Source organism: Sparus aurata, chromosome 4 (assembly GCF_900880675.1).
Source record: "Sparus aurata chromosome 4, fSpaAur1.1, whole genome shotgun sequence".
NCBI lineage: Eukaryota > Metazoa > Chordata > Actinopteri > Spariformes > Sparidae > Sparus > Sparus aurata.
In genome coordinates this window covers 10174513-10188247 of record NC_044190.1, presented here as the reverse complement: position 1 = coordinate 10188247, position 13735 = coordinate 10174513, and the positions used below count along the sequence as shown (strand labels likewise).

Here is a 13735-nt window from a genome sequence, read left to right as displayed (position 1 = left end):
CACACACACACACAGACAGAGATTCCTTGCTTTTATAGAGAGATGCATATTATCAGCTCTAGTTTATGTCACATTGTTGGAATGTTTTTACTTTTACTTTAAAACATCCTTTTCTTTTCATCTCTGTCTAAATCCACTACGACTGAATGATATAAAACGACAGAATATGGAAACTTAGAAGCGGCGAGTACGTTCATGTTCAATGTACAGCACAACTTCATGATTTGGATTTTGTGCTGGTCTTTTTGTGGTCTCTCTGTGCTCATTCGCTCTGCAGATGTGCTCTGGAGAAGCTGGCCGTGGTTTCCTGATTGGCACGGAGCTGCTGGCTCTCTCACACACCTGCAGTGCATTTGGTTCAATCAGCTCCATCTTAAAAACCCTGGTCTTCACTTTGCTCGCCGCCACATTATTTCCTCAAGCAGACGTGGTGCATGGTCCTCCAGTGGCTCTCGTAGTTCTAGAGCCTCTCGTGTTTCTAGTGTTGTTTTGGAAAGGAATCTAATTTCGCCATCTCTTCCTCCCTGCTAGTGTGAGCTCTGGAACCAGCTCTCGCTCCGGCCTCTGGTACCTCTGTTCGGCTTTCTCAGACCTCTGAGCTTGTGTTCGCCCACTCAAGTCCTCCACCTGCGCCACCGTGATCCTTTTCTACACCATCAGAGTCATAATCTGAGCCTCCACCTGCCTTCATCGTTACACATGGTGATTCAATAAAAGACCTTTTAACCTTCCTCAGTCTTGCCGTCTGCTTCTGGGTCTTACTAACACCTGCTGCCGAGCGTAACACACCATTTCACACTGTTTTACTTTGTTGATATGTGGCGGACCCTGCCACCTGAACATCTTCAAACTGTGTTCTGGAGACCTCTTCTTCTGTTCTGTTTCTTCAGTTATGAGAAACCTTTCTGAGTTTGTGTTATTACCTCAACTTATTCAAATGATGACTTTTATAAGTACGAGTTGCATATTCAAAACTACATAGTGCCCCTTTAATGAAACTAACATGTGTGCTCGTGTATTTTCTCTATAAAGACGTGTTAGTGACATGGTTGTAAATGATTGTGTTTTCCAGATTGTCTGTCACTGAAACATTTGCTCAGACTGACTTAATCAGCGCCGGAATAGCAATCAAGGAGGAGGTTTTCCATATTGATTTCTCATTTATTTATGTATTTATTATTATATTCAGCATGTTGTTCATAATACACTCATGTCTCTGTGTGTGTGAGAGCATGTCAGAGGTCCTGCTGTAATCCCTGTTGATTGCATGCAGTTTCTGCAGGTGTCAGTATGACTGTAGCCGGTAGGAGGGACTTGATGCTCCAACTTCTCATTTTGTGTCTGTGTGCTCTCCAGCCAGTCGTCCTGGTCCTGCTCGGAGAGAGACGACGACATCAGCAGCGGCAGCAGCGGCAGCAGCAGCACGGCATTCCGGGGGAACACCATGCATCTTAGGCTGAAAACACGACCGGAGCCTCGCGTCATTTCGCCTTCTTATTTCTGATTTCCGATTTTTTTGTTCCGTCTTTTTCTTTCTCGTGGTGTTTCTTTTTTTTTTCTCCCACCTCCTCCTTCTTTTTTTTCACCCAATCTCTGACGCGCAAGGACACTACAGCATCCATCCACGGCAGAGCCGCTCGCATAGAGCATCCTCTGTACAGACGCACCACCGTCCTCCTCCTTCCTTCCTTCCTCCTACTCTCCTCCTCTCCTCTCTCCTGTTCTGTTCTAACCCAGAGGACATCGGGACCTCTTCTCCCCCCCTTTCGCCCGGAGACATGGATCTATGGTTTCACTCGATCCGGATTTGCTGGTGGAGGGTTTTGTTTCTGATGAGTATTTTCCAGGACTATCTGAGCTCCATGCTGGACTGCCCGCCGACCTGCAGCTGCTCTCAAACAGAGATCTATTGCAATAAGTCCGACAACGGCAGGTTTTTCCCTCTGCTCGCCCTGCAAGACACCGGGAGCAACGGGACCAGCGTTGACATAGCAGAGTTATTCCAGAACATCAGCTCTATGTAAGTAGATGCGGATTATTCCGTTTTGTGGGGGGGTGGAGGAGGAGGTGGAGGAGGAGGAGGATGGGGGGATTTTTTTGAATCATTAATTGATCTCGTCCTCAGTGAGGCGTCTGTGCTCTCAGGATGTCTGTTGCTTCCTTCGCGCTGATCTGATCTGTTGCCTGCTGATTTCTCGCCTCGACACTTTCCTGCACTTCTGTCAGTGTCTGAAGTGGCCTCTGGTGAAAACACGGTGTTTGATAATCAGGCTCGTGTCGAGGTGAAATGCGCTTTTTTTTTTTTTTTTCTCCCTGCGTCGTGCCCGCACAAGACAGACGCTCTCCTGCAACCTTGTTAAGCCAAACTTGATGTCGATCCCCTGTGTGTGTTTCTTTTATTATTATTTTTTATTATTTTTTATTTTTTGTGGCCCCATAAAGTTGCCCCCTCCGCAGCGGCTCCGCAGGCCTACATACCAGACGGATGTTGCGGAGCAGCTCCCGTCACCCGCACACTTGACTCTCCCGTCCTCGTGTGGCCCCGCAGCAACCGCTCCGACAGATTGTGCCAAATGAAACAGAAATAAATGGTGCAGTAAGGTCAAGCAGCTACATTTCAGCCCGCATCGTCTGAGACTGATGCGAGCCGACAAACTTTATCATGTCCGGATGATGCGGGATCGGGTGGAAGACGTCACTTGTGGCTTTTTTTGTTTCTTTTTTTTTTTTTGTTTCTCCGTCTCTCTTCCCGATTTCCAAAAGAGGTGATGCGTTTTAGCATTTGAGCGGATTCATAATCTTTAAAGACAGAACCCAGGAGCAATGATGACGGCAGGCTCTCCAACACCCCCCTCTCTCTCTCTCTCTCACACACACACACCCACACACCCCCAGAAGTACATTTTCATTCTGCATCCTCCCTCCCTCCCTCTCTCTCTCTCTCTCCCTCCCTCCCTCCCTCCCTGGCATCGATCCTTCCTGCCAACATCAAAGCTTTCTTTCTTGAAAAGTCAGGAAAAAAAAAGAAAAGAAAAGGGGTGTTTGGAGGGTGGAGGAGGGTGGTGGAGCTCAGGCCCTTTAAAATAAGTCCCCTGGTGTCGATTGGGCTGATTTGCATATAAGGTAAACATCTCTCGCATTTCACGCACTGGAATTCCCTGCACGGCTTCCTCCGCGTCGTCCTACGCCACAAAGGACTTTTTTCCTCCCATCACTCCGGGTATCCGGTTCACCCTCCATCCGTTCTGAGGGAGACGACAACTTATTTTGTGACACGGTTCATCGCCTCCCTGTGCCACTAGAGGGTAGCCTGGTACCCTCTTAAAGCCCTGCGCAGGGAATCGAGCGCGCTTTCCAACACTGGAGTCATTTACGTGACTGTTTTATCAGAGAGGGTTTTTAGTTGGATTCAGGCGGAGGAGAGGAGCTGGGAGACATTCGGAGGAGAGGGGTCGGAGGTGACAGAGGGATGCCCTCTTTGTAAAACCTGTTTCAGCTCTTCATCTCCTTTCCGCCTCTTAATCCGCCCCTTGATTCTCATTTTTGAAAAACGCCCCATAATGTACTTCCTAACAAGCCCAATGTCAAACATTGATTGCGTTTTTGCCTTTGAGAGAGCCGAACACAATTGACCCAGCACTAATTGTGCATTTCGTGGCCCCTCGCCAGCAGGCCCGCTTTGTTTTCTTCCTGCTCAGCATGGACAGCAACCTCCACGCAAACACCGGCAGCAAGCTCAATGACAGCTTATCAGAGACAATGTCACATCATCTGACAGGAATATATACATTCAAACACACACACACACACACACAGAGAGAGACACTTCTGTGAGATGTGATGTCGACCATGCGTGCTCACGTCGTGTAATTATGTACTTTAAGGGCGTAGATATGGCAAACAATCACTTAGTGTATCTATAAATATGTGCTAATTGAAACGCATCACATCTTATAAATAATAGTGGTTAATTGCTTGCTGCTAATTTATCTGGCCAGGAAAAGTGCTCTTTAGAAATAATCACCAGTATCCATAGTAATACAGAGCAGTTGGCGAGGGAGGGCGGCCACACACGGAACAAATTGTCCTTGGCCCTCTCTGTGTAAGGTGCTGGGTGCATGAATTTAGCTATCAAAGGGTCCATTCCTCTCATCACATGTAGAGATGGGGACAATTTACAGGAGACGGAGTACGACAGCGAGGGCTCCGAGCGGGAACTGTGGCGCGATTGGCCAGCCAACGAAAAACTGCCAAGTCCAGATAATAGTTTTCCAGTTCTCTCACATTAGAGATTCATCACAAGAGGCATCGCTGTTTGAAGTGGATAAGATAAGGCCTTGCTGTGATACTTGAGGAAAAAAGAAACGGTTTTCTGAGAGCAGCTGAAGCGTTTGACAGGTCTGTGTGAGCGCGGCTGCGACTGCAGGTGTGCACGTTTTTTCTTTTGCAGAATCCAATCAGTGTTTCCACCTCCGGTGACGACGCTGGCCTCATTTTGTTTTCCTCTTTTTTGACCTTTTCAAAGCGTGGTTTGTGCGGAGCGGCTGGAGCACCAAACCGATCTCATCACTGTGGCGTCAAAATGTCTGCTTGCACTCAGCTCTTATTTTTTAGTATATGAGTTCAGCCACATTTATGCATTCACCGTCACTGCTGAGACTGTTGCCAAGCATTGTGATATTAGTATTAGTAACATTAACAGTCCAACTATAAATGTCATATCCTCATTATAATCCAACAGCAACTCATCTGTGGGCACAAATATATCATTAAGATTTAACAATAGAGACTTTGGACCACTAAAGTCCTGGAGGTCTGTTTTTTAAGATAAAATATAAACCTCTAGTTACTCTGGTAGTATGCTGCCCCCTATTTGTTTATGGGATGATTTTTACAGGTGGCTGTATATATTGCATAAGCAACATTAAACCTGTTAAAGAATATATTATATGTGTGGTTTTCACTGCCGTTTAGCCGATCGTGATCCAGGATCTATGTGTAATCTATATGCAACAACTTTGTGTTTGAAAAGTTGAACTACTTGGCACAAGATGTTTCCTATTTCACCTAAAAAAGTCCTTTTCTCAGTGTATGTACAATTATATAAGTTGTATGTTAGACCGTGGTCGGCTGTGACGTTGTGATGTCAGAAAGGCGTGCTGGTACATCCACGCCTCAACACAGAACTAAAAGCGAGCGCGGAGAAACTCCGGCAGGTGGATTTGAAAAGAGTATCCCAGTGTTTACTCTGCTCATCCATCGTTCTCCACAGTGAAGCTCAGATGTCACAGGGAAGTGTTATTAAGCAAAACACATTTCTGAAAAGAGGGGGACCACAATTTAGTTATGGCGCCCAAATGTGTCCCTCTAATATGAGAAAATCCGTTTCACATCCATCCATCCATCTTAGAATGTCAGACTCCATTTTCCCCTGTTGTTGTCATTCAGATGTCTCGTGTCACACTGATTTTACAACATCACATTAAGGCATGCTGTAATGCTCTCTGTAACTGCACGTGTTTCAATCAGAATTCCTCTATTTGTCTTTGAAATGAGAACGCTCTTCCAAAAGTGCCATAGTTTTGGCTTTCTCCAATGTCAACTCTTTCCTCAATCAAAGATATTTATGTGGACTTGTAAAATTGCCATCTGTTTGTCTGTAAACAAACCGAGACTTCCACACTCTGAAGTGCTTTACTGTTTATCTGCTTTGCCAAATGCGGCTTGAAGTTTATCGTTTGATAGCTTTAAAATCTTGATGATCCAGTTTATAGAAGTCTGTGGTTTTTTTTTTCCTCACTTCCGAGGATTTAGGCTTCACTTTAAAACACATCATAATGTCATATTCGCCATGATTAATCTTTTACTTACAGAAGGTGTCACTCTCAGATGATGAGGAAGCTGAGACAGATTGGGGGGTTTTATTTCTGTGCTTAACGCTGAACCGAAGGCAATGTTTGAAGGATAAAGTCCCGTGTGACTGACCCTGATCTCTGACCTCCATGTGGAAAAACGCAATTTCAGTTGTAATATACCATAAATAGGATCATGGGATAGGTTGCGTGTGGTCTAACAGGACGGGCTGTGTTGTGAAAAACGGCAAAAGAAAATCAAAGCTGTCACATCCATCCATCCATCCACTGCGTTATTGACTGTACAATTCTCCAGCCATCACATTCGATGCCGGTTACTGTGCTTCCTCACAAAGTTGTAGAGAAGCATTTTCTCTCTCTCTCTCTCTCTCTCTCTCTCTCTCTCTCTCTCTTGTCTCTTTTCTTTTTCCGTTTCCCAGCTCTGCTTGAATCTATCGATCTTTGCACACCTTCAGCTGCACATTTTATATGAAACCTGCCAGCTAACTGCTGCTGCCAAAGAAACCCGTTTCACACAGGAATGTTTCCAAGGTCCGCTTATAGGTGACTCGTGTGGGCTGAAAGTGTCCCCCAGTTCAGACACCGAGCATTACTGCATTACATAAATGTAGCGCTTTCTCTACCTCTTAAAACTCCTGTGCAGCCCACATAAGTGTGTGACTGTGGCCAATAGCAGCCACGGATCCAAATATCTGCTCTGTAATTCTTGCGTAAGCCTTCTGAATGAGGACTGATATGTTAACTTTTATAGAATTCCGCTGGAATCGTTTTTACAAGTGGAGTACTTCCTGTTCAACTGAGAGTCTTTGCTAAAGTGCTGGAGTACTAGTTGACCCTGAAATGAAAAAGATCTTTTGCACGTTGATAGGCGCTCTCCAGCAGTTTGGGAGTGCATTTTCATGAAGTTGATGATCTTGCACGAGACACATAAAAAAAAGATTGGAACTCATCAGCACAGGTTGAGATATCCCGAATGTTAGTAAATAATCTTGGTCAAGCCAAAAAAAATGGTGGAACATACAGCTCCCAGAATGCAACTCTATAGTTTCCTCCCTAAAAGCCTGTTTGAAACCCTCCACTTTCTACCACAGGCTTTCAAGCTCGATAACATCATCAGGGCTAATGTCTCAAATCACTCTGTTCTCACCGTCAGCGTGGCAGATTCTGTAGTATAATGCTGCAGTTACCTCTGAAGCGACAGTTCTTGACGAGCCCCTCTAGTGCAGTAGTGTTAAAAATGAGAAAGGTCAGAGTTGGTGGGTGGATGGATGGCTCATACACAGGCCTGTCATCCAGGAGACTGATGTATGAGTCATGTTTGTGACCAAATGTCAAGACTGATTTGTTTTTAACTTATGTTACATAAATATGATAACCTATGTAAATAAGACAGGCCTCGGTTAGGTGAGAGAGGTGACAGAGCTCAAAGCGAGGTCTTTATCAGAACCCAACCACACAATGTTAACTGGATCAAATGTCATAATATGAAGCGTTTGCCAGCAAGCTTTATTTTGAAAGTTTACCGGGATGTGATGTATTTATTACTGCTAACTCGACAAAGTAGCCATTCAGCCTGCAAAGTACATTCACTCAAGTGTGGTTCTTAAGTACAATTTAGATGTGCTGGTACTTTAGTTGAATATCTCCATCCGCTGCTGCTTCACACTTCCACTCCACTACATTTTGTGGGCAGGTGATGTACTTTTTACTCTTAAATGAGATTTGATAACTTCAGTTACCAATTACTGTATCAGATTACATGCTGCATCAGAGCCAAAGCAGTCCTTTAAAAAAATAAATAAAAAGAACTACTGATTGCGACAAGATCCAAAAATCAGCCATAATTATCCAATAGCCATTGTGCTCATATGGGTGACTGTCATCTTTACCAAAGTAATATTATGACATTATATCCCTGCGTTTACTCAGGTATGACTTTGGGGTCCTGGGTAGAAGCTGCTGTGTTGTTTGGAGTGAGAACATGTTGACATTGTCCAGTACAGTTTTATCTCGTCTTTCACCTTCTCATCAGTTCTCCTTGTGCTGAGTAAATTGATTCTCGTGTAAAATCAGTGAACTGTCCCTTTAACGCCTGGATGTGGGGATGTATGCTCAAATAAAGGCCAAGGCTTGGACTAATTAATAGAAGAAAAGCATTAATCCAAATGCGGAGAGAATGAGCTGTAAAATGTATTTATTTCTCAGCCCGGGGCTCTGTTTGAAACAGCATCCATCGAATATCTGCTCAAATTGGACCGCAGGACAAAGAAGTGGATTTTGTTAGTATTAGCAAAGACATAAAGGACAAGAGAGACGGCCATGACGGCAGTGAATGTGATGCAGTACCCCTCCTCAGTACCAGGTGTGACAGAATAAACAAACAAATCTCGGACGTTTTATAATGTAATCTGGTTTGCCTGATGTAATATCACACCTGCAGGCTGGACTGTGTGAATTCCTGATATTTTAAGTATGATTTGATTAATGTGTTTTGGAAAAGCAACTGACGCCTTCCAGGTTTTCCCAGGCTCAGTCAGCTGGAACGCAGTCAAAGGGTTTTGTTCCGCCCCCCAGTCTGGGATGTCAGATGGATGTACAGGGTGGTGTGCCCCCCTCCATCCGCGAGCACTCACACACTCTGATTCTCCCTGAAACATTCCTACCTTCCCCGCCTCGCTGCCGGTACATTTATTTATTCCCCCCTCCCGCTCTCTCCTCCTGATCCCGTTCTTTGTCTTTGTTCTCTGCAGTGTGAAGTTTTGATGTCTGGCCTTCTGATGCCCAGCTCACCTGAATCTGTTTGTCATCTTGATTTATTTTTCTTTGTCGCCTTGATATTTCCCTCTCTGTCGTTTCTACTTTATTTTACTTTTTGCTCTGTAGGGGTGAGATGTTTTTTTTTTCCAAGCCTGGTGGGGTTTCTTTGTGTGATCTGCAGTTTGAGGTGCGTTGGTATCATTTAAAGGTACAAATAAATTATAGCTGAACCTCACTTACCCTCTGTGGGCTGCTCACGGAGAACGCAGCTCAGAGCTTTACACCTGTCTGACATCAGCCTGGGATATTTTCCTTGTATAAGCAGATAAAACAAATCTCTCTCTGTTCTGTTCTGAATGCAGCACTGCTGCACTCCTTATTTGAGATGAATTCTTTGGAAACTGTGTAAGTAATTGATTTTTAAGTGTGGCTGATTGATGTTTGACTTTTCTTTCATTAGCGGTTTGGTATTTATACCAAAACAATTCGTTTGACAATACTTTTGATACCTTTGTTTGATATATATATCTAATAACATCTTTATTTGCAACCTCCCTTTTCAAGCATTTAACAAAAAGAAAGTCACTATAATCAAATGGTAAATGTCTAAACACAGGCAGCAGCACACACACTTTGTAGAAAAAAAACTGTTTCAAACTGGCAACGTTTCAAATCGTCTCATGACCTTTTTGATCAAACAACATTTGGAATCTGACCCAACTAAACTTTTGAGTACTGGCGGATTGTTAGTCAGCCTTTAACACTCTGGCTTCATTGAAAACTTAACCGATGCAGAGCGCTCACGGATCGCCTGCTGCAACACTTTACACATCCGCTGCAATCAATGAAACTAACTGCACAAAGCCTTAGATCCACCCTGCAAGCACAACAAAATTATATTTATTTATATTTCTAGTGAGGTCTGTGAAAACTTTATAGAAATGGGTCATAAACTTTCTGTTAAACAGGGAGCACGATGTGTTCAACAGCCAGAGAATTTCATTTTAGTCTGTAGAAGCTTGCTAAGAAACATCAGGATATAAAATATCACAAGGAGGTATGATAGTTAGGTTAAGAAGATGATTATTTTCATTTTGCAACACCGATATTGGAGAGCAAGGTTTAAGTCTCCCCATGCTACATATGATTGTAAGAGAAGTATTTCATGCAGCGAGGATGAATTCCTAAAATTCATCCTCTGCAGTCTCTTAGCCGGAGGACAAAAGCTGCTCTGTAGTCTGGCGCTACAGCGGTGATACTCCCAGATGGCAGCAGGGTGAGCAGACTGCGGCAGTGGTGGAGGTTTACTATCGTTATCCTACAATATGTTAGAAATGCAAATGCAACAGAACTTTTTTTTTTTTTTAAGCTATCAAAATAACTTTTGAGTTGCTAACGTTTGACATTTTTGAAACTTCTGAAAGTCTCAAATGTTTAAGGGCATCTAAACATAAACGGACATAAAAGAACCGCGGCTCAAAAAAATACGCTAAAACTGACATGATCAAAGAATAAGTAAATAAGATAAGGAATCTGCTCAGGCTTGCCAGTTTGAGTTAGAGATTTCAGATTTGCTCTGCTATGGACACTTTTCAAAATTGGGTATCCAGCTTAATTTTATGCCTTTAGAAGTTTCAAAGATTGTGGTAAGAAGTAGCAGAATACATGATTAGATGCAGTGTTTGTGGCAATCCGCTTACTCAGCCTGAAACATAGCAGTTTTAGGACCGTCATCAGTATAGCTGCAGTACTAATGCGGGACATTTTTTAAGTCTGCCATGTAGTTTCATGAGAGAGCTATTCAGATTCATTCATTAATTATTGGCCTGTCGTAGGGGCTAACATGAGGTTGAAATGAAGCACTTTGCCTATCGGGTTCAGGTGATCTTGACAGCCTTCAGAGCCCCTTGTTACAGCTCCACTCCCGTCCTGCGTCGGTGACGGTGTCATGGCGCATGTGTGGTTTAACCACCCAGAGTCGCTAACGCACGTCCTGCCAGTTGGGCCTCGCCATACAGACCCCCTACTGCCTCTGCATTGCGAGGCTCACCTCCGGCAGTGAGCGACGGGCTCCTCTGTTATAAGCATATCATCAAGTTTGCATGAGCCTGTCTTTGTGGAAAGTAGGTCATGGCTGCCATCTGAGAATTAGGAGCAGAGAGCGGCGTTTTTTTCGTTCAGATCCTCTTCATGCAGAGATGCTGTGAGAAGTCTCGGCCATGTGACTGACCCAGCTTCTCCCACGCCCCCCCCACCTCAACTCCTGCATCTGCAGGCAGCCTTCGCGCCCTAAAAGATGCATACTAATGAAGCACCTTCCCCCCCTTTAACAATCAAAAGACGCATTGAGGATCGAGGGGTGAAAAATACTGAAGGCTCTGCTGTTTCAGCCAGGATTAGAGAATCCCTTTAAAGCCTTGCGGCCGTGTTCTGCGGACTTTCTGTTGACATTTACTTGAGCTTCTGCTTTCACGCGGCAGAGTATGAGTCAGTGTCGCCGCTCTGTGCGACAGTTTATCAAGTCAAATTTGGAAGATTGAACGCAGCGGAAAAAAGGATGTATCTACCTATTTAAGATGCGCTTCCTTTCATGGTGGCATGAAAAAACATAAAATGAACCCCTGGTGGAATATTTCCCCTCAAGCCCAGTCCCTCAATTTACATCTATTTACATGCATTGCCTTTTGCTAAGGTTTTATTTATTATAATGTGCTCTGTGATCGCTCACTGGTAAGCAACAATTATCAAGTGGCTGCTGCTGTTACGTGGTAGATATCTACTTGTGATCACGAGGCTGACAGTTTTATGTCTGATCAGGTAGCATGAGCTCTACTGAAGCTTTATTCCAGTGAATCGTGTTTAAACGTGCTGTCTGCATGCTTACTGAAAGCAGCACGCAGCTAATTCCTTCCTCTGCGTCCTCCTTCTTTACACTACGAGGCGTTTGTGCAACGCCGTTGGCTGGGAAACTTTGTTCTCTCTCTGTCGGCCCATATCTCTCTTTCTCTCTCTCACACACAGCCTTAATTTCCCTCAGAGATAACCTCTCTCCAGGTGAAGATGTATGCCTGACCTCCACAGTGTCCATCACCGCCTGCCGACAACGCCAACGTGAAAACCCCCGCCTTCGCCCCCCCCGGCTTCTAAAAAAGGCTCCTACTTATTATTCATGTGGGATGTTTTGTGTTTGGAAAAACATCAATCATCATGTATTATCAAGTAGGAGGAGTCACCCCACTGTCCTCTGTGACAGCGATGACTGGCAGAGCTGTGTGAATAATGCAGCTCTCTCAGTTCTTGCTGAGCTTCAGCCATGTTCTCCTACACGGTGCGCATGTTGATGGATGCTATTCAGCGCCGTTCTCTCTTCTCTCCTCTCTCTCTCTCTTCTCTCTCTTCTCGCTCTCGTTTTAAACAAAATCCAAAATTCTGCTTCAGAAGTGAACCGTTCATCTGTGTGAGGATCCCATTCATCTGCGGTCCTGTATTGTTTTGTGATCGCCTGCTTCAGAATCTCGCTTGAACATGTCTCAGTGTGACCACAGATGGCTTCTGTTCAGGGCTGGAGCTTATCCCAGCCTCGCAGTCCACCATTCTTATTATTTAACTCATTAATTTGATCTTTTTTTTTTTTAAGGTTGAGCTAGAAAAACATTTTCTTTCATAACCTGAAATGTAACTGCTCTGTGTTTTTAGTGTTTATTTGTTCTGTCAAAGCACAGCAGTGCATTACCCGCGGTGAGCTGCCCGCATCTGTCTATCAGTATTCCGGCTGCGCAAATGAGCGAGATCTGCAATATGTGCGCTGATGTTTGGGGTGGTAAACACTCATAATAAATTAATGGCTCGACAATCCTGGCTGTTTAGTTTCGACCACATCAGCGGTGAGGACACGATAAAGCGTGGCCGCGCTAATGTACCTCCATATTTCCCAGAAAGCAGAAAGATATATATATTGGCCCTGAGCACCACAGCAGACTCTATTTATTGATCACCTCAGATGCTGTGATATCTGTATTTGTTCGGTTCTGCGGACTATTGGCGCATATTGCACTACATCAAAACATTATGGACCTGGCAGGCCATTCAGCTGTGCTCACTGATCATTCTCAGCAAGCCGAGGACTCTCGGTGGCCGTACACGAGTGGACAGCACCAGGAGGGCTTTTTAAGACCCCGACAGAGCTTTGTGTGGAGGCAAATGAGAACGCATTAAAAGTAAATGGTCCACTGAGACTCAACTCTCCTTCCTACTGGCTCCCTGTTGGTGCAGTGACCTTGCTACTCTCGTCAGAACATCCCAGTCACTCTCCATCTTCCTTCATAGGCTAAAAATCTCATCTTTTTAAGAAGTACCTGACATCACCCTCTCTTCATGCTGAATCATACTCTCTCTCATATCTCCCTCCTCTAATATGCTGTCTCCTTGAAGTTGAAAAAAAAAAAAAAACCCACGTCCTTTTTCATTTTTTATTCCTACAGTTTTGACTTCAGTTCTGTGGCTCCCAAACATTTTTAAAACAATGGCCCAACTTTGTACTGAAAAGGTTTTTATGGCCACCTTCCATGCACATATCACATATGCACATGATATGTATCAACTAACATGCACAATAATTGCAATATAGGCCGATACAAGTTCAAAGTTCTGACAGCCTTATTGCCAGGAAAAAGTGCACGTGTGAACCATGGACAGGCTGAGATTATCCTGTCTTTGTGTTGTAAATCTGACGTTTCTTTAGGTCAAACTTTCTTTTTCACGTTGTCACACAGCTGTGCTTCTTATGATCTGGTTAAGGTTGGTAAGGAAAGGATCGTGTTCTAGCTTAGAATATGTAAGTATCCTGTGGTTTAACACTTACTGATGTTGAAACGCAGTCCTGAACGGCGGTCACTAGCTTGGCAGCCTTCTTGCCAGTAACTCCACTAATATCCCCTCCACCTCCTTCAATGACAGTCAGGTCAGAAACATGTAACGTGACTAACAACTTCTACTCTTTATGCTAAGCTAACTGAATTGACTCCTGGCTCTCTGTGAATCTTGTCATCCAACTCTCAGCGAGTGAATAAGCAGAACGTGAAACTCCTTCTTTAAATTGAACACAT

At 44.2% G+C, this 13735-nt stretch overlaps 1 protein-coding gene across 4 annotated transcripts in view; it reads left to right on the top strand.

Annotated features, from left to right (window-relative positions):
• The first annotated feature begins 1322 nt into the window (after window positions 1–1322).
• The window catches only part of ntrk3b (neurotrophic tyrosine kinase, receptor, type 3b), a 189345-nt gene continuing 176932 nt past the window's right edge, over window positions 1323–13735 (top strand). For 2 of the 4 annotated variants that reach the window (XM_030414472.1, XM_030414471.1), the window contains exon 1: window positions 1324–2020. In XM_030414472.1, the coding sequence (XP_030270332.1) occupies window positions 1779–2020 (242 nt within the window). In that variant the 5' untranslated portion in view covers window positions 1324–1778. Of the gene's footprint in view, window positions 2021–13735 lie in introns of all 4 variants that reach the window. The other 2 variants (XM_030414473.1, XM_030414475.1) reach the window with 2 other exon arrangements.